General features: G+C 41.0%; 1 protein-coding gene across 1 annotated transcript; it reads left to right on the top strand.

Annotated features, from left to right (window-relative positions):
• Positions 1 to 6: 6 nt before the first annotated feature.
• Positions 7 to 22,895, top strand: GPALPP1 (GPALPP motifs containing 1). The gene is made up of 8 exons (XM_065054293.1): positions 7 to 193; positions 6,409 to 6,553; positions 7,591 to 7,689; positions 11,670 to 11,778; positions 15,665 to 15,799; positions 16,018 to 16,182; positions 16,591 to 16,689; positions 18,977 to 22,895. The coding sequence occupies exons 1-8, from the start codon at positions 109 to 111 to the stop codon at positions 19,193 to 19,195; spliced, it is 1,056 nt and encodes a 351-aa protein (XP_064910365.1). The 5' UTR covers positions 7 to 108; the 3' UTR covers positions 19,196 to 22,895.
• Positions 22,896 to 25,668: the final 2,773 nt, after the last annotated feature.

The raw sequence follows: 25,668 nt of genomic DNA, 5'->3' as shown, positions 1-25,668 counted from the left end.
CCTTTCACAGATGGGTGGCGTTGCGTCATCCAACAGCGACGGAAGTGCGGCACTGAGGGAGCGGGGTGTGAGCTGCGCTCCGGAGCCCGGCGCGGGGTCCGCCCCGCCATGTCCCGCCAGCTCATCGGCCCCGCGCTGCCGCCCGGCTTCCCGCGCTGCGCCCCGCCGGACCCGGAGGAGGACTGCGGCCAGGGTGAGGCGCCGGGGGCTCCGGGACACCCAGCGCACCCCCGGACCCTCCGAGCGCGAGTCTCCCCGCCCCCTTCCCCCGCCCCCTGTGTCTCACCCCCCGCCCCGGATCTCCCTCCCCGGTGTCTGCTGGCCCCGGGGTGCGTTCGGGGCCCGAAGGGGCGGGTGGCGGAGCGGCGCGGCCGCTTCCGCGGTGTGTGCGGGGCGTGCGTTGCAGCTCGGGCTGTGGCGCCTCGGTGGAGCTGAACTGCACGGGTGGCTTGTGTAGAGCCTTTTTCAGGAACAACAACAACAAATCTCATGTAGTGGGGTACTGTGGTTATGAAACTGTCCAAAAGGTTTTTTTTTTAAAAAAAAAAAACAGTATTGATTTGTTTGCTATTTTGCTGCTCACGTCCTGTATGCGTTTTTAGGCCGGCATCTCCTAGTAGCTGCAGGAAACAATTACCTTGCAAATATAATAGACCCAGGCAGGATCTCTCAGCAAAGCATATTTTAATAACGATTTTGCAAGATCGGGTGTTCTGCCTAAAGGTAGGCGTACATAATAGGGCAAAAAGCCCCTGCTTATATCCCCCCAAATCCTGGCTGCAGTTTCCCTCCCCTCTTCCCCCTTGGTTGGGTACTTCAGGGTTTACAGACTATCCTGATGCCTGCCTCAGTTTACATATTTCATTCATCTAATTTGAACAATACCCTTCCTCTTACCAGTCTATTTAAAATATGGATTCCTTGCTCTTTGGCTACCCTTCCCCCTAGATTAACTTATAAATACAGGTATCGGTATGCGTTCTGGGATTAGTTTGAAGAGACTTTGTTTCACATTAAGGATTCATAGTCTGATGTGTCAGTCGTTCCCCCTTGCCCCAGCTGGGTCAGGCACCAGCTCCTTAGTTTTGTAAAAACAACATTCTTTCGTTAAACATTCCTTACAGTAGCTCTGAGCATGAAATTGGTGGGCAGAAATAAAAGGCAATGGGTAGGTCTTTGCAACATGTTTTCCTTTGTCAAACCAAAACACTTCATGAAAACACCGTTGTTCAGTCAGCATTCCTCGGGATGCAGAACTGGCTTACAATCGGTGAGGCTGAAGTGCCTCAGTTGCCATGGCCTCGTGTTGAGAGCAGGCACATCAGCTGGGATCTCCCTGAGGACCAGCTGGCTGCCAGGCTGGCTCTTCTGCAGCAGACCTCAGTTTTCCCCACTTAAACTGTTCAATGCTGTATCAATAGTATCTCCGAAGGTAGCAGTTTGAGCTACTGGAGGGTGTCCAGAAGAGGCTACAAAGTTGTTGAAGGGTTTGGAGGGAAAGCTGTATCAGGAGTGGCTAAAGTCACTTGGTTTGTTCAAGCTGGAGGAGACTGAGAGGAGACCTCATGGCAGCTACAGCTTCCTCACAAGGGGAGGAGACGCTGATCTCTTCTCTCTGGCGACCAATGACAGAACCCGAGGAAATGGCAGGAAGATGTGCCAGAGGAGGTTCAGGTTGGACATTAGGAAAAGGTTCTTCCCCCAGAGGGTGGTGGACACTGGAACAGGCTCCCCAGGGAGGTGTCACAGCCCCAAGCCTGACAGTGTTCAAGAAGAGACCGGACAATACTCTCAGACACATGGTGTGAACTGTGGGGTTGTCCTGTGCAGGGACAGGAGTTGGACTCGATGATGCTTTTGAGTCCCTTCCAACTCAGGACATTCCATGATTCATTAATGCTGTCTGTCCTGAACCCCGGTTCAGATCACTAGTGTAGATACATATATATGTTCAATTTCTGGCAGTGTTTCCATGATCGCTTGGTTGTTCCAAAGAAAGCAGCTCTGATGGGAAAGGTTTGCTGTGCTTGTCTACTCTTCTCATTTTTAATCCAGAAGAGGGAGCAATAGGAAGACAGAACAAAGCTGCTGGCACCAGAGCAACATCAAGCTTCAGGTCCATAGCTTGGCTTTGTACTGGAGTCCTGACTACATGCTTGTTTGAGTTGATGCAGCCTTTTCTACTCACATTTTGTGTTGATGGCGTATTCACTTTCTTTTATCGACATACTGGTATATATTGCAAATATGTATCGTGTATGAATCCACTGAACAAAATAAGTTAAAATTATCATTAGGCTGTGGTTTCATGATACCAAGTATTTCAGCAGTATATGGTCTAGCTTGCTCAGCCTAGTTTGTCCCCTTTTTGTCCCAGGTACATCAGCTCCACAGTAGTACAGTTACACTGGCAGACCTGCTTGGGGATTTCTGTGTGAGGTGGATTAAGGAATTTATTTACCTTAAAAAAAAAAACTAATGGTGGGTTGTTTATTTGTTTTTATAACTTCTATAAACTTTTCCTGGCTTATAACAGCTTGGCACAACAACAAAGTGTACCTGCCCAACACGTGAGGCAAACTACTGCAGTGCACAGGAGGAAGAGAGAGCAAGTATTTTGTCGTAACACACTTTGTTGTGCAGAACTGCAGCTCCAGCTGGAGCCCTGCACCTGGAGGTTCTGAGTGGCAAAATCATGTGGTGGGCCTTCCACACGTGGCTTCTGCACTGTAACACTTGCTGGGTCTTGTGGCAGGATGGGACCAGAAGCTGTTCTGTAACTGTGTTCTAGCTGTTTTAAGAGATACTTAATCTTTTAAAACTGAGTGGCTTTTCCAGTATGTTTTCTTTCCTTGTTGTCTCACTGATATTTGAGCTGCCCTTTGCTTTTCTTTAAGAACACCTGGGTGTTTTCCCAACATCAACAAAGTAGGACTTTGAGCAGCCATTTTGAGAATTCTGTCAAAAAGGTTTCATTCAGAAGTACAATGCAAGAGAATCAAATAGATCGTTTCAGTTGGAAGGGACCTATGATGATCATCTGGTCCAACTGCCTGAGCAATTCAGAGCTGACCAAAAGTTAATGCATGTTGTTAAGGGCATTGTTCAAATGCCTCTTAAACATTGACAGGCTTAGGGCATCAGCCACCTCTCTAGGAAGCCTGTTCCAGGCTTTGACCATCCTTTCAGGTGCTGAGGTGAAGTGCTGGTTGCTGCTCTGCCTGTAGGTGAGCACCAGGGGAGCTGAAATTGACTTTACCACGGGATACCATGTCCATTGGTGTCAGAGAACTGACAGTGCTCAAACCCTGTGACCCTTTATCAGGACCAGGATGGGAGCAAATGGTAGTTGGACTGAGTCAAAAGCTCACCCCTGGTAAAACCTTTACCTCTCCTTCTGCAGCTTGTCACTGTCCAACCCCTGGGACACACTCATCTCCTGATTCTTCATCTCATGATGATTCTTTGAGGCTGGTTTAAATGTCCTCCTGCCAGAAGAATCATACTTCCTTTGGCCAGCTTGTCCCTGCCTCTGTGCTGTCCTTGTACCAGCAGCAGAGAAATGCTGGGGAATGGCTAAAAATAACTGGGGATGCAGAAGGGGATTTTCTCTGTTTCAGCATTGAGGCCACATTTGTTAAAGTACAGGCACGTTGATGTGAAATATCTGAGTTGATCTATCTCTGTTGCTGAAGGCGAAAGGCCTTACTTCTGTCTGTCCTTGAGAAGTTCCCAGTGCCTGGGTCATGGCCTGGTAGATTGCTTAGAATTGCCAAATGCAGCAGAAGTTAACCTAGGAAAGCCAAAACCAAAAAAAAGTAGGTTTTCATTTGGTTTCTGAATGGAGTTGACTTAATTTTCAGGCAGATAATCACCAGAGCCAGCTCAATGGAGAGGGCAAGTCAGAGCAGCAGTAGTGGAATGATGACTTCTAGCAGCTGTGGAACATTTACTTCAGTCTGACTTGAGACCCGTCTTTGGCTCTGTTTCTCTCTTCTCCATCCCCCAAATTTTCTGCCCCTATGTTCTTATCCCCCTGTCCTGCTCTGAGTTGTTCTGGCAAATTCCTTGCTTTCCTGTTGCTCTACCATTGCTAAATCTGTTTCTCTTCCTCACCTCATTTGTTTTAGTTTCCTGACACTCTGAGCTTTCCTCTGTTCTTCCTTAGATCTTTCAGCTTTTACGTGGCTTTGAGGGAATTTCATACACAGACTTCTTCTTAGGTCTTGGCCTCCCTCCTTACCCTTTCTTTTCTTTGCTCCCACAATCTAGGCTTAGCAATTCCCATTCCTTCCTCTCTGCTCTTGCCTGTGGCTCCTGATCCATAGCTGTATCCCTCACCTGTGCTGATCATTAATCTCAGTCAGTACCATGACCATACTCACTAAGTTAGTTTTTAATCACCATTCTCCCAAGTCTCTTTCTCCTCCACTTCTTTCACCACGTTCGATGACTTTTCCTTCCCTGGGCTTTAAATGTCATTTTCCCTTCATGAACCAGTCTCTGTCTCTATTTTGTTTCTAGTTGTCCTGCTTAGCCTGCAGTACCATGAAAAAACAGTTCTTTCAGGGTGATGCTGGGTTTGCAGTGTTGTTTTTACGCCTTTTAAGTTCTCCGATCCAGTTTATTGAATAGCCCACGCAAACAGTTGTGCCAACATAATGGAGAGGAATTGCAATAGGAAGCATGTATGTTAGCCCTGATGTTGGACAACACATCACTGGGACCGGTCTCCTTCCTTAAATATTTTTGGTTTCACTCGTGCTTTCCAGGTTACAAAGCTGCCCTGCTCCCAACTTCTCTCCTCCTCTGTGGTATCAGACTCATCAAACTGCATCTCAGTTTGCTCCTTTCACTCCAAGTCCTTTCTCTTACCCATCTGCATTCAGAGCAAATAAAGCTCAGCTTTCATGATACTGTGGTACCAGGTGTCTGGAGAAAGCTGTTGTGTGGGTTTTGTCTGGTCTGTAAGTCCTTTTTATCCAGTGGTGTTTCTCATATCAAAATGGAGACTTCTTGATAGCAGTCTTTATTCCTATTTATCATTCATCTGTAGGTTCCTTCTCATCTTGAGCTTTTTTTACCTTTATAGGCTGGGCTGTTGTGTTGGGTTTCTTTTCCTCCTTAGTGCTGAAATAGATTTCTAAGTCTTGGTTAAAGTCTTTCCCATTAAAATGGAAAGCAAAATAAGTGGCAGATCTGCCTGGATGCTTTGTAACTGGTAGAATGTCCTTGTTCTCTGTCTTGTGCTAAAGACAAGTAAAAGCTTTGTGAAGCTCACTGGAAGGACTCAATTTCTGCCTGACCTGTGTCAACTAACAATGGAACCATATTCTGTACCAGGGTTTATTTTGCACCTTTGAAAGTCATAGTTCTTTAATTGGAGATGAAATTTCCTCGTACCCTCCATTTACATAATTTTATTGCACCTCATCTTTTCATTTAACTTTTCTGACTACTCATAAAGCTAACTAACCATGTCTTTTCCCCACCAAAACATCTGCTTTTTTCCCCACCAAAACATGCACCGCCCAGGATCTGGGAAGACCGTTGCTGGTCTTTGCTTACTCCAGCTGGCTCCATGTTGCTTGAGCCTGTGAGGGTCTCGGTGTTGTGTCTCTTTTGAGGGCATTTGCTGTTAGGATCAGTAGCTAAGCTGCTTCTGGACCTGGTGCATATGGTTCTGTATCCAAAGAAGTCTATAAAGACTGTACGTGCTCGTGAGGACAGTGCCAGAAACAGCTCCAGCCTGTTTGTTAGCAGTGTTAGGGTCTGGATTTTTCCTTTGCTGGGATATCCCCCCGCTCCTCTTTGCTCCAAAGGATAAAGGGTTGACTGGAGCATGAGAGCTGCACCCACTGCCCCAGCCTTCTGACAGCAACGATTCTTTGAAGTGTGAATGCCTAAATCATCCCTTTTTCAGCAGAGTACTGAAGTCTGTGCCTGCTGTTCACGCTTAGCTGAACTGGGAATAACTAATTGTTAAACCATTCCTAAAGCAGGCTGGCAATTAAGTTCCACTTATCTGTGGTCTTTGAGTATGTACAAATGATGTGGTTCTACACTAGTAACTTCAAATGCTTTATTTAGGTGGTAGTTTATTTTAAATATACCAGTTTATACCATATGCATTGTAAATCAGTTGTCAGGTAAAACAGGGCTTTCTAGTCCTGCTCCAGAAGACACTCATGTAGTAATGGATTAATTTAATTTAGGAGGTTTGTTCACTGAAATATGGTGCTAAAAAAGTAACTCCTAGAAGTTTATTTGGATACCTTCTCTAAATGCCAGACAGTGCAAAGACTGAATAAACTTAATTCCAGGTAGATATGTGTTTTGGGAATACCAAAGTAGATCATACTCATTTGAAGTGTTTAATAAGTTTCTCAGATAACTCTGGATGTTCAGTTGCAGGACCAGCATTGCCTCCAGGCTATAAAAGCAGCTGTAGCTCAGAAACCTCTGATAGCGATGACAACTTGGAATCTCTGCCTTTACCCAGAGATACAAATGGAGATTCTGAAGAGGAGACAGGAGGAGGTCCAGCACCCAAGTGAGTATGTTCTTCCATTACTTGTATATCTACATTTTATTGGAAATGACATGCATTTGCATAAATGATGAGAAAGAGACAGTATTATATAAATAAAAAGGTAAACACTGTGTGTAAAACTTGGTGACCTGTTCTGCGTGTTCTTTGTGGTCAAGAATGTTCAGCTGACCTGTTTGACACCCTATAGTAGAATTAAGTTACTTAGGGCAATCAGGTCTCTGTATTTACATGTTTTGCTTTATTTACTTTAGATTTAGTTAAATTACTGCAATTGAAGTAACGAAATCCTTAATGTTTTGCTTGTTTATATTAAAAACAGACACCACGTGCCATGTATGTAACTATTTGGTATTTGAGTTTTGCCCCGTTTCTGGTATACGACCTCTCATTGAGAGGTTATAAGAACTGTTTATGGGCATGAATTTATGCATTCAATTAAGTCAACCCTAATGAAAAAAATCCAGATCGTTTAGGAAATAACAGGAGTCTGCACGTAGTCTAATTTGATCAGGTTGATTACTCGCGATTGCTATGTTAAAAACTTGTGTGTTCGTGCCATGACTCTTGTATGGGACTTGAGGGCATTATGTCATCTTAATTAGTGTTAGAGTGATTATTACTCACTTTTTTCCCTGTCTTGTTTAACAGTTTTTCAGTTCAGTAGAACTGAACTAGGAAAAACGCTAGTCAAAATTCAAACAGTGTATAAAAATGGAGAAAGAAGTGTGCTGAATTTAAAATCACTTTGTGACTAGAAAATGGTATTTCAACATTATACTATTCTTCTTTCTACAGCAAAAGCATTCTTAATGTTTTTTTTTTAAATGTCAGAGCATTTTTGGAGTGAAGCTTATGCTCCAAATTTTTTAATCGCTTCAAATTGGTTTGGATCCTTTTGCACCATTTCCATGGTAACAGCAGGATATTTAGTACATAAGACCGTCTGAAATAATTTTATGTATTTTTTTCCTCTTTAAAATGTAGATAATTGCTATGCATGTCAAACTAATTATTAAGTGAAATCTTTGTATTTGCAGAAAGCCAAAAAATGTTCAAGAAGACGATGATGATGATGATGGCTTTTTTGGGCCTGCTCTTCCTCCTGGCTTTAAAAAACAGGATGATTCTCCAGGGAGGTAATTAAAATGGAGTTATAACCAGACACTTTTCCTTAAAACACAATTATTTTAGATAAAATATTTTGTGGCACTGTTACAGAACACTTCAATTCTGCACTTCAGACTCAGATTATTAGAATTGCTTCCTGCACATTCTGAGAACAGGAACAGCATCCCCTTGAAACAGATCACACGGCCCTCCTAGTCCTGGTTGGAAGGTTCGAAAGGAAAAAGGAATAATGTGAATTGTCTGAGTTGTGTTTTGAATGTCAAATTTCTTCCATTGCTTATGATAGGTCTCAGATCAGTGCAGAAAAAACACATTACAGGTACAAGGACTCATAGTTCTGTATTTCATTCTGGTTTGTGAGGGAACACGGCACTTAGCTTTTGCATGGTACAATACAATGCAGATCATTGTAACTGTCCCTTGCTGATGCATCAAGGATTACTTTTTAGTGTTTCCAGGTAGAAAACTAATCTGAACAGCCTAGCTTTCTAGAAAGCAAGCTGTCATGTTTAAGAAAGTAAGCTTTATTTATAGCCTCTATTAGGAAGCTTTCCATTTGATTGCATGCAATTATAAATTACTTCCCGAAAAATGTGATTTATGGATTTTCTATGCAGAACTTAGCCATATCTCACAGCCTTCTAGTCTTTACACCAATCTTTGCATTTCCTACTGTAATTTGAAATGATAGTCCATAGTGAAATTGGTACTTCCAAGGGGATACTTATTGATGAAAGGTACAAGATTGTCCCTTGATCACTATTATCTTCCTTAGAGCCATATGGAGCTGGTAGATAAAATAAATCAATACCTACCTGTCAGATATGAGTTTTCAGTACTAGGAAAGTGACTCAATCTGTTGTTGAGCTGTGTGTGTAGTATACCATCTCGAAGGAAATTTCAAAGTTTTTGGGTTGTTGGTTTTTTCTTTTTTTGTTCTTTGTAACAATTTTTATGGTTAGGAAAACAATAATTTATGTAACTAAGGTTATTTGGAAGTATCTTCTTCATCTCTTTGTTTATGCTTAACTGGAATCGACAAACTATTGTGGGTGTTATGCTCAGTGGGGTCATTTGGTGCTTTGATGGTCCAAAGAGTAACTAATATATTTTTTTTTTCTTACATTTCGTATGCACAATCTGTTATTTTAATTATAAAATTTAGAAAGCCACTAAAAATAATGTGATCTCTAATGAAGAAAAACAATGCTTGTAGCTTTTAATATCAGCAGACGTAGCTTTCTTGTTTTCCTAATGTTTGACGTGAATGCTTCTGCGGTGAAGAGTTACGTCAAAGTGTACAAAGGAAAAGAGGAAGAAATGGCAACTTATAGTTTGAAGGTTAGAGAGGTGAACAGTAACACAGGTCATTATGCATCCAATAATGTTAGTCTTTATGTTCACCCAACTTTTATTTCTACTTAGCACTTTGTTTCCAAAGTCGTGGATAATTTGCGCTGACACTGAGGGCAAGAGTCTGCCCAGTGTCTGTGAGTTGGAGAGATTAAAGCAGCAAAAGGCCTTTGCTGGGTTGTTTGGGTTTTTTTGTTCTAGCTTACCATACAACTGCTCCTGGCATGCACACAGAAAGCAGATTGAGCTGAGTGTGACTCTCTGAAAAGGTAGGAAAGGTGCAATGTGTGGGAAGAGCCTTGTCTGTCTGCCACCCCCATGCACCCGGCGGTCTCGTCGTGCGGATATGGAGCTGTGCGGGGTGCACACACGAGGCTGTTAACTCTCTCCCTGCTGTGTTGCCCCAGCTATCCGCCAGCTGACGATCTCGCCGTGACCAATGGAAACAAATGCAGGCTGTTTGTTTCAACATATGGACATACTGTTTGTTAGCTCTGTGTGGTACACTCATTCTCTTATAAAAGCTTTTGTTCTGTTGCACCTTTTCCAGAATTGTCCAAGTATAATATTCATTATTAGGAGCAGCTCATGTGTCAATTTGTAGTTTGTTAACACTCACTTGAATCATTGCAGCATGACATGTGTATATGAGCTGATTTTCTTCGGCTTTGGAGAGGATATTGCTGTTTATCAATGTTAGACAGAAGTGCAGCACTTGTAAATATTGCCGAAGTGTTCACGCATTGAGGTAAAGAGCAGAGGTTATCTTAGAAAATTTTAAGTTAAACATCAGAAAAATGCTGAAATGCCCACCTGCAAACATGCATTGGCAAGGACTCCAAGTCCAACAACTGGAAAGCATTCTTTGCCATACGTAAAATCCAATATATGTTAAATGAAAGCTTAATTAATTTGCAGTATGTTTGGGGTGTTATTTTGAATGCATATAGATAGGTACCGAAGTTGCCAACAGCAGCAAAATGTGTTTAACAGAGTTTCGTTTAGATTCACTTCATCTGTTCGGAGACCCTTTGGACACCCAGGAAACTGTCAAGAATCATGTTTGCTGTGCACTGCTGAAGAAAGATCCAAGCAACTGGGTTATTTATCTGTGGGGGAAAAAGGCATAGAAATTGAAATAATGGGAGAGATGAATATATGAACCATTTTTCTGTTCCTTGGAAGAGTCTTTGAGCTGTGACAGAAGCAAGGCAGAGTATTAGAGATCTGCTCTTTTTCACAAGTTGCACAGATACAGCCTACAAAATAGACATTCCTATGTATTTTATTAGAAAGCTTTTTAATAGTTTGGTTTAACTCTCTTTCCATGCAAAATAAAGGTACTTATATACTAAAATAAAATATTATTTTGGCTGTATCTGTATGGGTTTAAGTTCAATCTCTTTAAAGTATAGTGGGAAGTTAAAGTATGATTTTAACAAGAAAACAGTCAGAAGGGAGCAAAGGAAAAATAAAAATCGCTTTTTTTGCAGCAGCAGCTAGATGGGAGTGGAACTTCAGATTTAACCCAGACCTCTTGCCTAGGTTAGAAGCCTCACTAGTACCTCTGTCCTGGCCTGAGCTCACGTTTATTGCTTGTGTCTGTCTGTCTGTGGTTGGCTTTCTGGCAGGACTTTCTGCTTGTTATTTCCCCTCATCAGATTCTGACAATAATATCACTACAGCAGAGCTGTACTGATTAGATTATGTGGGATGTAGAAGACAACCATAATTAGCATAATTCAATTAATGTTGTGTTACATTTGATTGCCCTAAAGCTCAGAAACTGAAGATCATAATAAACAAAGTCTCTGGTGATACATTGTGAGGATACTGTCACTTGGATATTTCTTCAGGTGATAATTGTTTGGGTTTTTAATTAGCTTTTATTAGCTTTAAAGAATATGACAGTGGATTATTAAGAGGAACTTGTATACAAAAGTATTTTTGGTACTGCAAGCACAGTTTGTAGTATGCTTCAAACTGTTTTCACCATTAAAAAGAGAATCTTGCCTTTCTGTGTTCCTGGAGACAATTGGATTATGCTGCTTGCAGAGCTGCTATGTATAAACAAATCAGTGAAGTTACCTGGGATCACCAAACTTTTCTTCTCCTCTCATGCCCACTCCAAGGGAAAAATTAAAGTCAGAGCAGTTCACTCATTCTCTTTATTGAAGGGCAGTGAAACTGTGGTGCAAGGCAAGAATGAACAAAATTGGTTCTGTTGTTAGAGAAAGAGTAGTATGTATGTGATCATCTACCTTTCATTGCTCTTGAAGCTAGCGAAGGAAAAAATGGATTTTCTTGACCACGTGCTGCAACTTTCCCAGTTTTCTTGCATCCCAGCTGTCTGCAGAGGTCCCCCTAGAAAACAGAGAAAGACTCTTCTTATTCAGTTATTTCTATGGTGTGTGCATAGGGGGCACAGTTAGCATGGGGGGGAAGGATGATCACACTTCTCATCAACCTAAGATTTTTATTTTTATATTAATCTATTAGATTTTGTTCCAGGAGCAAATAGTGGAAGGTTATCATTTAATGTGCTGTCTGTGTTGGTTATGTTACTTTGGCTTTTGCCCCCCAACTAAAACCCAATATTTTGTCTTTTTTTATTTATTTTTTTTTCCCCCTCAAGGCCCATTATAGGTCCTGCATTACCACCTGGCTTTAGGAAACCTTCTCAGGACACTGACAACAGTAGATGTTCTATAGGACCATCTGCTTCATCAGAATTCCATACCCAGGTTTGTGAAAACATAAGCCTTTTGTTTTAGTACAAGCTATCTGAAATGCTTAAAGAAGTAGGAGCCTGAAAACATCTACTAGATTTACTTTTCAGCATGACAGTTTAATTTAAGACCAGAAAGTGTCTGGCATATTTTTGCCTGATTCAAAAACTGAAGCATAAATAAGCCTTAAAAAAGAAAAAGGCTGGTCTGGAGTGTTGTGATTTTGCTGTTAGACAGATGATGCACTCACTGAACACAAGAGATCTAGGCGTCTTAAACTGCAGTCACAGTAATTCCTCCTAATGTTTTTCCATTCTTTCCTTTGGTGTGACATCCTTCACAAGTGAACATCTTGGCAATGTTCACATTTTAGACATTAAAGAAGTAATGCAACCTGCCGGAATGAAAATACTTCCCCATAATTCAAGCTTTTGTTCCTTTGCTGATGGAGGAGCAAAATGGCAGAATATTTCACATATCTTCACCTCCTTTATTAGTGGATGTGTTAAATATGTTTATCCAAAAGGATGCAATCAAGAACGATGCTACAGTGTCACTGATTGTTTTTAATGGACAGCAAGGTGATACCTTTAACTGGGAGTAAGGCAGAGCAGGATAGTGACACTGGCACAGTGTTTTTGGACTGTTCTTCTCAGGTTAAGTAAAACTAGGTAGAAGTCCTATAGTCTAATCCCTAGCTGCAAAGTGATGCAAGTACTACTAAAGAAAATTTAGGAATAAGCCAGAAGTACAGGGAAGATTCAGCTCCCTGAACATGGGCCTCTAGTACCATCCTGAGGGATTTGAATTGGCGGCAGTGGGCTGGCAGACGGGGAGCAGCACCTCCGAGAAGCTGCATCCTTCTTGAGTGGCACCTCTTAAGCCAGGCAGGATACCCTAAGACATCAAAAATGGTGCTGGATACCAGTGATTAAGCGACTGAATCTCTCTCCTGTTATGATAAACTAAATATTAATTTCTTGTGAGTTGTTCTGTTTGTTTCTAAGGTACTTAGATTTTTTTAAGTTTAACTCCGAGACTATATGGGACATGCTAGGAAGGGAGGGAAAAGCTGCTCTGGAACTGCACTCTTTTTTATTAGTAGCTGTGAAGTATATAATTCTCCAGCCTCCTACAGTGAGCGTTGTCATAATCCTTCATGAAGAATGATTGTCTGACATTTTAAGATAGTCATCATCTTAAAACTCCAAATAACGATTAAGCAATTTATCATAATGACAGATCTCTTGAGGCAGGGATGTCAAAACTGGTCTGCTTGTATATTTTACAAACAAAAACATCTCTTTTCTCCTAAATAGATCTTCTAGCGTCAGCTTTGTTACAGCTATTACAGAACTTAGCTTATTTTATTTTTTCTCTTCCTAATAATACTCTGTTTTTTTCCCTTTGAATATGACATGTAATTTTTTTGTTTATTTTGTTTTAATTTATTTATTTTGTGTTTTAGTACATGTGTTCTTGTTCCCTGCCAACTCATCACTTTATATTGATTTTCCCTTCAAAATTGAAGGCAGCATGTTTTAATGTTTATTTAATTTCATCTTGTTTGAGGCAGGTGGTAATGGAGTGAATTGAGCTTAAGACTTAATGAGAAAGGAAATGAGATGCTCTTCTTTAATTAAAACTCAGTGTGGACTTTTTCTTACATCCTCACCTACTTTACAATACACTTCATTGCGACAGTCATATCTTTTTATATCTTACATATATATATATTTATATATCTTATATATTTTTTTATTTGTTTGTACACAGAAAGAGAGAAGTGTTTTACCACCTTGGTTTCTCAAGATGGTTATTCCTCTTCCCCACCAGCTCTTTTAAAAAAAATAGAGAGAATGCAGCCACCCCATTCTCTAGAAAGTTGAAGTAATATCACAGTAACAGATAATTAATGAAAGCTTGACTATGTAACTGTTTTTGAGAAAAATGATGAGACAAATTGGTGTTGCCACCTTGCATGGATGGTGTTTATAAATGAGCAGCTATTTCTAACCCTCCTCAGTCTTCCAGATCACAGAATCACAGAATAGCTGGGGTTGGAAGGGACCTCTGGAGATCATCCAGTCCAACCCACCTGCTAAAGCAGGTTCACCAGAGCAGATCACACAGGAATGTGTCCAGGTGGGTTTTGAATGTCTCCAGAGAGGGAGGCTCCACAGCCTCTCTGGGCAGCCTGTTCCTGTGCTCTGGCACCCTTCAAGTAAAGAAGTTTCTCCTCATATTCAGGTGGAACCTCCTGTGCTCCTGCCCCTCATCCTGTCGTTGGGCACCACTGAAAAGAGTCTGGTCCCATCCTCTTGACACCCGTCCTTCAGATCGGTTTCATGCAACAGGTCATACAGCCGTTGAATTTGCTGAGCCTCATCTTGTACCTTGTGTCCCACAGCCATACGTAGCCATGTCTCTTGCTGCCTGAAGCTTGGCTTCGCTGCTGTTCATACCTTTTCTGACTCCTGAAGGCAGATGGGGCCAACTGGCTTGGTCAGCTTGGAGCAGTGTCATTAAAGCACACCAGTTTCTGTATCAGATGGCACACAGAGGAATAAAGCGACTCACTTCACACTGGCTGCGTTCCCTAGCCCAAATCCCTCTACAGCAGCAGGTTGCTAGCTATGAGCAGCATGAAGTATTAGGCTTGAACTCAGTGTAGCAGTACACCTATCCTGCTCTACTCCTGTAACTCGTTCTCTGCTCCCCATGCTCACATTAGGTGATTCTTCTGGTGAGGCTCTCTACTTCCATCTTGTATTCTCCACTGGGTCACCTCTGCCTCAGGCGCCTTATTTTACCTAGAAGACTCCTGATACAGGTTTTCTACTGCTCATCGCTTTTGAGCCTTTATCTTCTCTCGTCATGTCATATCTTGGTTCTAGGATGTCCACCTGGTAACCGAAGTTTGGCATGGCAAAAACAAGCCATTCCCCCCCACACTTCTTTATCCTTCATTTGAAACTTCTTTGCCACCACCTTATATTCTCAGGTAATGCTCTGTGCTTCCTGAGTATCCAGCCTTGTCATCATCCTACTCCCATTGCTTTGTCCGACATACTTGGGCTGTACCTAAATCTTTTCATAGATATTGGGCACCTTAACTTGCATCCAGGGCACTGTGGTGTCACCATTTTCTGTCTAGTTCTTCCTCCATTTGCATCGGTGCTGTTTTAACTTGGAGTGACCTGTGAGCTTTCTGTATAACCCCTGGCATCCACAAAGATTCTTGTTAACATCTAATCCTTTTCAAATTCAGGTTTTTGAACCATTGTCCAAATAACTGCTTGGAATGTGATGTCAAAAGGGATTGAAGAAGCAAATGGCAGAACCAAGAGATGAGAGGGGCAGATACTGAACACCCAGGGGTGTAGTAGCACGTGTGCCACTGTACCTGAGCTTGCATGTTAATCCTTCTAGCATCCTTACAGAATCCGAGCTCAAGACAGTTCTCCTTGCAATGGAAAATTGCAATCCTTATTAGGGAGATGACTCCAAATGTTGCTGGTAATGGCAAAGCCCGAAGTATCGAAGATGTGCACTTGTGTGTTTCAGATTTACCTCTGGCCACAGAGGCCATGTGGCTGCATGTAGAGCAATGTAAAGTAGCAGGACTCCGCTTGTTGCCACCGTGTTTACCAGCAGTTTTGCCTCAGACAAGAGGTTGTGCTTTTGGAAACATGTTGATTTAAGTATCCATGTTAAAATGCAAGAAAGGTCTAATCTGGAGTATTAATTCAGGTTTTTGTTGTCTGACTGGCAGATGTGTTGTGTTAGGTTTATGTGCTCTTCTAGACAAAACCATCCTAATCCTATGAAGCTCAAGTGTTTCTTGGTGGTCTTAGCACTGTGGTAGAGTTAAATGTGTTCTGGCTTTTTTTTTTGGAAGGTAACAGATAGTAGTGAGGAAGAAGACAATCTTATAGGCCCAATGCCTGCAAAAGGACCAGTGGAGTCTGATGTGGCTAAAGAATTTGAACGAAGAGCTCAGAAAATGAAGGAAAAACTTACTTCAGCAGACAGTGTAAGCTGAATTTTTAAATTTCTGGTACTTTATTGTTGGAGTGTATTTGTGTTTTTCTTTGCCTGTTTCTGTGTGAACCCAATTGCCATTCTGCTCAGGATGCTGAGTGTTTGCAACTATTAAGACAAAGAAAAATCCGTGATTTCTGCTGGAAGCTAAGAGATTGAGACAGCAATTTTTGATTATGCTTTTTTTACTCTTCCCATTCTTTTCTAAAGAATGAACCCAAGCAAGTTACCAGGGAATCATGGATGACAGAACTTCCACCTGAATTGAAAAGCTTTGGATTTGGCCCAAGAACATTCAAGAGAAGAGCTGATGACAAATCAGGTGATAGATCTATTTGGACAGATACTCCAGCTGACAGAGAGAGAAAAGCCAAGGTGAGCATTTATTCATTCATATACACCTGCAGGCAGTATGTATGTTGTTGATGTTCTGTGAAAACAAAGATACTCTGAGCTGTTCAATGAAATTTTTTCCCCAGATTTTTCTTTGTTTTCAACACTTACTAATTCGGGCTAAGGCATAGAAATAATGATTTTAAGTAACATTAATATTAACTTATTCCCTCTCCCTTCTGCAGGACTCAGGTACTTTTTTTCAGCTCATTGAATTTCCAGTTCCAGTGTATGTCCATTTTTTTCTGTCATTAAGTTGAGCAAAAAATATCTGGTGGCCTCTATTGTGGCCTCTACCCTTCAGATTTAATTAAAGTCAATATTGATTTCCTTGCTTTTCACTTCAGACTTTCTGATTACTATAGCATGTGATTTGCTTCTACTCATTAGGAAAGAGAAGAGGCAAGAAAGTCAACCAGTAAGGACAATGAAGAAACTGTATTATCTGGGAGAGACAAGAGATTTGTTGAGCAGGTGACTTCATACAATGTAAGTGTAATAGCAAACTACTTCCTCCTCCTGTATATCCTTTAATTCTACACTCTTCTGGTTTTCATTTCTAGTGCAGCTGGTTTCCATGGTGATGCCACCACAGTCTTCCCTTTTAGTGCCCACTGCAGTCCTACTGCTGTTTAAGTCATTAGAACATTTGCCACTGACTTGAGCAAAAGTGGGATTGGGTCCTCAAGCTGAAAACAATGTGACATAATTGGGGTTTTTGTGCATTGTCTTGGTTTTAGGTGGTGTTTTCCTTAAATCATCCTCAGGTCAGGGTATGGGTGCTGGAACTAGGCACCCTTAATTCAAGTATTAGTTTGCTTCCCTGAATTACCAACATCCCAAGAACGAAACAGTAGTAAAAGCTTAACTTTTAGTACAAAATATGTATTAACCCAAAAGAAGTTTGATGGGCTAGGCAGATCAGTGCATTAATTACAGTATGTAATTAGTTATGTTAGCCGCTCATTACAACAGCATTAGTACTTGAAGTTTTCCTCAGTCTCTGCAGAAGCAGATAATTTTCACAGACAGATGTTGATTCCGAGAAATCCGAAGTCCAGGTCGAATTCCTTCGCACTTTTTTTGTCTGCCAGCCCTGTCCACCAGAGCACACGGGCTGTCACCTGCCTTATAGTTGTTCATTCCCGTTCTTCCCTGATTTATGGTCTGAAGTCTTACGGAAGGCAATTTGGTCTCTCGAGAGTATAATTAACTTGAGAATTGCAGTCTTGGCTTATATTACATGATTGAAGTTTATCTGGCACTTTGAATAATTTATTGGTACTTCATTAAATCACGTGTCCATCTTGACTTAGAGGCTTGCAAATCCAGAGCTATTAGCATGCTGTCTTAAATTTCTTCTGCATTGTCTGTTTCTACTGTCATTATGAATATAGTAGAATAATTTTCAGGTAAAACTATGGGGTTTGGTCTGGACCATTGCCAGAATACAACAGGCTTTTACTGTTTCAAAGGTTAATAGCGTTCTGTCAAAAAAAAATTGAAGGCAGCATCTTGCTTAAGAACAGTGTTTCTTGGATTGTTTTGTTGGGGTCTTTAAGATCAACTCTTTTCTGATTTTTAGGTGGTTGGTTTTTTTCCTCTATTCTTTCCTATTTTTTTCTCCACTGACCTTTATCAAGGCTACTTTCATAGAACACAAGCTTTAATTCTTAAGCTTGTTTCTTACAGTTAATGATTTCAGTGCTGATACCATATACATTCTCTGGTGCAATTCTATCAATGCTGACACAGTTACGCCATGAATAAGTATTGCCCATTTTCTGTTTTCCATTATAATAATTCCTTATGCCATGTATGAATAATTATTTGTATGTGTGAAGAAGTAAGTGTTTGCACAGGGAGTGAAGGAAAATGAACCTTTAGAATAAAGATCTTGTGTTCCTAGACATGAAAAAATAAAGCTGCTCATCTTTTGCTCTTTCTGATGAGAGAATTAGTTTGGACTGATCTCTTGGCTGGTTTGTAATGTTTTGAGAGTCTGAAAAATTGACTGCTTAGGGGTACAAATACACTTTACCTGATTAAAGCAGGAACCACATAGTCTTGTGAGAACTAATCCTGCTCTTGGGTGAAATCTGAAAAAGTTTTATGTTGTATTTAGAATGGATCATGCTCTTCAATAAATAAAACTAAAGCCCTGAACTTGGCAAAACACGTGCTGTAGCTCAAACCTGTGACTTTGTCCTATGGGCTTGCAGTGGATGATTCAAATACTTGAAAGTTAAGAGCGCACATTAAAAACACAATAGTGCCTGAGGGTAAGATCGAAAGGGTATCTATTAATAATAGCTTGTTCCTGGGTATCTATTAATAATAGACATTAATAATAGCTTGTTCCTGTCCCTAGCAGTGACCAAAACTAGATGCTTAGGAGAAGTGTGTAAGAAACTGGGCCTATACTTTGGAATACTGACATGTTGTCTTCATTTGTCTCTGCTAATAATGGCAGAGCAGCTTTTATATTCCTTTTGTGTTATTTTTTTAATTTATCTCCACTGTCTGTGGAGATTCAACAACATTATAGGTATCTTTAACATCAGTGAGATATTAATGTTTTATTTATTATGAACAATATTACACATGCTTTCTGCCCTGCGTATGTGAAATTGTGATTCTGTTTTCCAGTTACTGACCCGTCTTGCTTTTCTGGAATTTTTAGCCTTCCTAATTCCAATCTCCCCTTTTGGATTTTCTGTACTTTGTTGATATTTTGTAATACTTCATTTCCTCTTCCTTCTTCCCATTTTTCCAGGAGTCAAGGAGGTCAGAATCTCTCATGGACATCCATCAGAAAAAGCTAAAGAGCAAAACATCTGAAGAAAAGAACAAACCTCAAGAAAGAAGGCCGTTTGATCGAGACCAGGATCTCAAAGTCAATCGGTTTGACGAAGCACAAAAGAAAGCTCTCTTAAGAAAATCCAGAGATCTGAATACTAAATTTGAGCACAGTAAAGGCAACATGTTTTTATAACATAAAAGCGTGAAGCTTTTTTGAATACTTAATTTTTTAAGTATTTTTCTGTAAATATTTGTATGCAAAATAAATATCCTGATGTTTAACTATTTTTCCTTGTCTGTAAATAGTGTTAGGGACAATCCTCCTTACTAAAACTAAACTGGTAAAGGAAAGTCCTGATTTAAAAAAAGATAATGTTGTAAATTTGTGACTCTAAAACGTTGTGGGTTTTTTTTTTTGTTAGCACATGAATAATTAATTAAAATAGGTATTATTTTAAGGAGCTCTGGATTTGGTCTTGCAATGGAGTTGGTGGTTTCCCCCTTTCTCCCCCATCCTTAAGGTTCTCTTGCTGAGCCTGACCTGAGGGCCAAGGAAAAATCCCCTTTGGGCTCCTGGGCAGGATGCTGCTTGACTGCAGTTCCTGCTGGGGAGTATAAACTCAAATGGCAGCTTTTTATGTCTGCCCAGTGCTTTTATTTCTATGATACTGTGTCTGTACGTAAATACAGGTTTATATGTATGCAATATAATTTCTGTATGATAGCAGGAAGAACGAGTGGTAGCAGAAGTAATAAAACCTCAAGATTTGCAGATTTAATTATAAAATGGTAGCATACAAGAAGGGAAAATCTAATTTTGAGCTTCAATTTGCAGGGCTTATCATCAGAAAATCCATCTTCTTTAAGCCAATACAGTGTGAAAACCAAAGCAAAGTTAAGCTTATTTTGTCAGTTAATTTGCAGAGCAAAACAGCTCATTGGTATCAAAAAGGAAACAAATCTGACACTTAAAAAAAATCTACATCCATGCTTAGAGCTCTTTCGCTCTTCTATCTGTGTGCAGAGAAGCTGAAGGGAGAGTTGTGTTACTTATTTAAAATTAGCCTTGTACTTTCATCCTTTTTCTCTCAAGTGATGTTTGGGATCCTTTTTAAGGAGGTACTGAAAGAACCTATATATGAAAACAACTTTATACATGAGATGCTGGCAACTTATTTGAAGTGTGAAACATTTTGTATATTAAATACCATGGCATTCACTGTAATTTGAAAAAAGCTTCTGTGACAGACGGTCTCTGGGTTGGTTCATGTTAAAGGAGCCATGACCCAACAAGCCCCAGAAACAAACGGCTAAAAACTTGCTCTTGTTTCATTGCACGTGTGCATGAGGCCAAGGCACGGCCTCCCCATACTAAGAAGTCCTGGAGAAATCTAAGTGTTGCAAATGAAATGCTGGCGTACAATAAATTTAGGTACTGCCTTTTTTCTTTTAGTAGACAATTCATTTTGCCTTCTGAAAAATCTGTTACCTTCAGGAGCAAGAGGGACTAGTTTTATGTTGTGTTTGGGTTTTCTTTAATCAGTTTTGAGTTTCTGAGTCTTTTTGTTTTGAGGCGAGATAAACAAGGTCCGTTTATTTTTCCTTCCCTAGCACAGACTTCTAGTGCCTGGTGCTTTTTTTGCCTCAGCGAGCGAGGCCTCACCAGGTTTCTTCCTTCTGAGTTGTCTCCTTTCCCTTTTTTGAGGATCTCCTCTGCAGCTGCGTGTTAAATTACATTTTCTGAATTACTAAAGAGATGTTGATTTCTTACTGGGGAAAGGCAGTATTTGGAATATTTGGGTGTTTTGGGTTTTTTTAAGGCAACTATAGCAATGACAGTGCAAGCATTGCGTGAGTAGCTAAATCGCCATGGTTGACAAAAAATGAACCTCATGTCCACTTTTTGGAAACCTTGCTGCCTTGAGAAATCAGTTTATTATCAGGTGTTGCCTTATGCTGTAGGAGCCGTTCTTGTGAGTGCGTTGTGTAGTCCCCACTCATGCAGACGTGTCTGTAGCAGGGACAAGGGCTGCTTCTATTAAGATTTTATCGTTATTATGCACTTTGTTTTCATTTTTGTCTTTCGATCCCTCCTCCTCCAACCTGAAGACCAGTCACAAGATGTGGCAGATGGCCAGATGTTGCCATCCAGCTGTATCCCTGCTGTTTGCTTGCCACCCTCTCTGGCCCCATCCCAGTCTCCTGCCCTCTCCAAGCATGTGTTTGAGCGAGGATCCATGGAGTTGCCCAAGAGGAAAGGTCTTGTAATGGGAGCATGGGCAGCCCCTTCGTGGTCCCACAGCGGTATGTTACACCTCTGCAAGTGGGACATGTGGGCCTAATTAGCAAAGCCTTGATGGGAGTTGGGAAAGTGTTTTCTCTTATCTGCTTAATATTTTTTTTCCACTCTGAAGCAGCTTCTCAAAGACTCAATGTAATCCATGTTATGAACTTGAGATGAGAGGAAAGGGGAATTGCTGAGAGTTCAAATTAAACTTTCCATTGCTTTGTGAAAACGGAATGAACTTTTGAATTGCATTAATACACAAACCAATCTCTTACCAATGGCAAACTGTTCCCTTGAACAGCCATTACAACAAGCAGTAACTCAGTAAATTATAATATGAGCTCTGTAAGCTTTTGTGGGAAAAGATGAGCTGTCCTCTACAATTTGGACAAGCTGTAAAGCATTTCTGCAGAAATGCTAGCGAGTGATTTTTTTCAGAATCTCATTTGAAAAACCAGAATTTATTTCACAGAAAATCCTTGCCGTAATTACTATGTAACGTTTCTGGTAACCAGCTCCCAGTGCAGATTGAATGGATTCTATTGCTGTTCTGCACTGCCAGCCTGCACCGCAGCGTAACAACTTGAGGCACATCGGGAAACTCTGTCTTGTAAAAATATGTCAGGGAAGTTTTCCTGGATGTGAAAAGCCTATCAGCCTAGATTTTTAAGTGCTTGCCTTTGTTTTGTGCTGGCGTAGACATCCTTTATTAATACTGATGTTAAAAATTTCTGCACAAGAGTAGGGTCCCCTCCTTCTAAAATGTCAAATAGGTGTGGAATTCATAGTGGAATCGATCAAGGCTTTCGTGGTGGGCATAAACTGGATATTTAAGATGTATTTTAAGGAGTATTAAAAGTTAATAACAAAAAAAAAACCCACCCCGTTGAGTCTGCTGTTGCCAAGTAACCATTAAAAGCAATAAAGACATTTCAAGAAAACTTGCTGATTTCTATGCATATATCTTCAGGACAGAATACTGAGCTACCATGGCGTTTGATCTGCAAAATTTTGTCAGATTATTGGATAGCAATACTGTCACCTGAGGAAAATCTCTGCTCTTCTGATTTTAACACCTATTTATGGAGAATTACTTTTCACTTATTGCTATTACAGCCAGTGGATGCACTGGGCATGTTGGCTTTTCTGGATGAAGTGCATTTCCCAAAAATGAACAGCAATAGAAATGCATTTTATTTAGGGCTTTGATGGTGTCATATTGATAGCATAAAAGTAGCATTGCTGAAATAGCTTTCTTCTCAAAAGAAACACTGAGATGAAACATTGATATGTTTCTGTCCAGTAGGAAAGGCTTTTTTTTCCACGTAAGTTTCAAAATGCTCCAGACGGCTTCAGGAGTCCAGGGGCTACTCCTGCTTGGGGACTTGTTTCTGAAATGTAAACGTTATTTCTGTCCTGCCAATTGTAATTTGTATGTTGATTTAAGAGTAATATAGCATTAAAAAAATTAAAAATCAGAATCTGTGAAAACTATCTGTATGTGCATCCTTAACTTCAGCCACGCCACCTGCATAGAGCGCATAGAGTTTCTCATTGCAGGATTGCCTAATTCTCAAATAAAATGCATTGTGATTTTTTATCCTTATGAATTGTGTGCAGTGTTTTATATGCCGGGATTAAAAAAAAACAAACAAACAAACAAAAAGAAGTTATGCAATGTCTTTCAGCCAACAGCTTTATATTTTTCTCATGCACGCACTAATGAAGATGGTGTCTCGTTACCTGAGGTCAGTGAGGAACGCAAGTGCAGGCCCCCATTGTTATGTGAAATGCATCTTCCCGCTCTGGCAGCCTAATGGGAAGTGGTGATCCTCAACCATAACCCACCCTAATGTGGCATTTCTGTTCTTTTCAATCATGTAACCTCATCTGGGTGTTCCTGCTCCGGCAGGGGGATTGGACTGGATGATCTTTCAAGGTCCCTTCCAATCCCTGACATTCTGTGATGACGTGAAGACTGAGGTATTACTCGTGCAGCAGCCACTTGTGGGTAATAAATCCCATTGTTCTTCATAATTCTACACATTTTGAATCACCGTGGCAAATCAAGCCTTTTTTTGGGGAAAATAAATAAATAAATAAATAAAGATATTTTAGAATGGGAACTTTAAGGTCTCTAGGAGACAGCAGCTCAGACTGTTTGTCACTTCAGCAGGAACAGCTGCAGCTGTGACTTCTTCCAAATAAGCAATCCAAACATAAATATTCAAAAGCAATTCTCATAAGCAGACTTCAGAGGGGAGAAAAAAAATTAAAAGAAGTGGGTGGCCCAGGCTCTCAACTGTCTAACATTGCCATGGCTTGCTCCCCTTCATGGGGTTGTAACCACTTGTGCTTGCACATGTACGCCTGCCTGACCAGGAGTTTGACAACTTCCCAGTCTTTGGGCAAATTATATCTTTCTTCTGTCTTTTCCCAACTGTCTCTCTTGAGGAGCCTTGCTTCCCTTCATATGTAAATACCTGAGCTGCTACTAAACGCTTGATGTCCATCAACAAATCATTTTTTATAAGTCTTAATTTTTGTGAGCCCTGGAAGAGCCACTGCAGCTCTTCCCATCACTCCTCCTGGTGAGCTGGCTCTAAGAACCAGCCAACAGCAGAGTTTTATGGCTACTCTTGTTTCCCAGGATCCGTCCTTAGGTCTTGTTGGGTTGCCACCCATCACTATCTGGAAGGAATTTTCCTGAGCCCAGCCATGACAGGGAGTGGACAAGTTTTGAGTTATTACATTGGCCTTGGCTCATGGAAGACAAGACCCTCTGCTCACTGGACCTTGATAGCGGGGTTTATGGTAGAGCAGCAGAGCTGTGACACCACCCTGAAGCTAGCAGCTGGCCTGGTTAAGTCTCTCAAGCCAACCTTTGGTTCAAATACAAGAAATCCGTGAGCAGGAGAGCCCCACAGGTACTTGTCCACCTTCCTTAGCCTGAGCAGCAGCACTGTTGCTCTGCAGGACCCATCTCTGCATTAGCCATGTCCCTCCCAACCTCTGGTCCTGGAGGTGTTCAAACGACACATAGATGAGGCTCTTATGGACACAGTTTAGTGCTAGATTTAGGTTATGGTTGAACTCAATGATCTTAAGGGTCTCTTACAAGCAAAATGATTCTATGAGTCCATGTTTATAGACCTCAGGGAGGCTGGGCATGGCTGAACTCAGCACTGCCTAACAGCCACAGAGCTGCAGCCCTGGAAGCGGTGTTCTTCTAGGCATCTATTTGTTATTAAGAGGCACACCCTTGGAAAATGAAGAGGTTTTCTTTTTTCTACACACACACACATATATACATATTTAAAAGCTCCTGTAACCTACTTGCTCCCTTCTGGCAAGAAAATGCTTGTGAGGGTTTGACACGACTCCCAGTATGACAACGCGGGCTGCGGTGCCAGGCCTCAGCTAAAGCTAAAAAGGCTGTTGCAGAACATAAAAATTGTGATTGTAATTCTCCTCAGACCAGCCTCTAAATGAAGTGACAGCCTTCAGGACCACATTTGGGCTGCAGCTGCTCCAGACCTGCTGCTATTCACAATACTAAATAATGATGCCCAACATTTTCTGTTTCACTATAACATATATGGTATATTCCATGGAATATACACAGCCCTAATACCCCACAAAATTTAAAACTTCCGTAAAAGGTTGCTCTAGGTAAGTAAATAATTTCCTTGTTTTCCCTTCTCTGAAATTTGGTCTGAAACTTATTTTACATGAGTCTCTAAGACTGTTTTGTAATGTCTTGTTAAGCCTGTCTTTTGTGCAACTTCTTGTAGAACTTCGCAATGCACTTTCAACATCATCTCCAGTGGTAGAGTATGGAAGGTAGGTAGAACTTTTTTGGGTGGTATTTTGCAGCAACTAAAACTATCATATTGTTCCTAAAATGGGAAGATGATATATGAAGAATGTCCTGTGTCCTGTACTACTGTGAAATTGTTCATTACACATAAAGCAGAAGGAAATAGAGAATCAAGGGTGGCCACCCCTCTGTTCCTCAGCAGCAGAGCTCCTGGCAGCCTAGTAGACTCTTTGCTCCTGAGCCTTGTGAAAGTCCCATGTGGTAACACCCCCTCCTGGTTCACTCCTTCCATTAATATTACCTCCTACTGATGGCTGATCTTTATGAGGGAAAAATCATGGCCTTCTTGGGTCTCTGTTTGAAATCTGGAGACCTGTAATCCAGGTATTTTGTGTTAAATCTCTGTCCTTCATTGGGCACTCAAGATCCCAGAGCAAGAAAAGTTTAAGACCTTTGAAAGGAAAGAAATCTCATCTATAGAGCTCTGACGAATTTAAAGGTTGTTGGGGATTTCTGCAAAGCTTCATATCTGTCCTGCTGTGCTGACAGTTGATTCTTC

This window comes from Columba livia, chromosome 1 (genome assembly GCF_036013475.1).
Source record: "Columba livia isolate bColLiv1 breed racing homer chromosome 1, bColLiv1.pat.W.v2, whole genome shotgun sequence".
Classification (NCBI taxonomy): Eukaryota; Metazoa; Chordata; class Aves; order Columbiformes; family Columbidae; genus Columba; species Columba livia.
This window is presented reverse-complemented; position numbering and strand designations above follow the sequence as displayed.

Excerpts from the sequence above, each read along its gene's own strand:
- GPALPP1 (XM_065054293.1), top strand. The coding sequence starts at position 109 with ATGTCCCGCCAGCTCATCGGCCCCGCGCTGCCGCCCGGCTTCCCGCGC. Across the intron at positions 11,779-15,664 it reads CATCAGAATTCCATACCCAG|GTAACAGATAGTAGTGAGGA; the intron begins GTTTGTGAAAAC and ends TTTTTTTGGAAG. Across the intron at positions 15,800-16,017 it reads AACTTACTTCAGCAGACAGT|AATGAACCCAAGCAAGTTAC; the intron begins GTAAGCTGAATT and ends TCTTTTCTAAAG.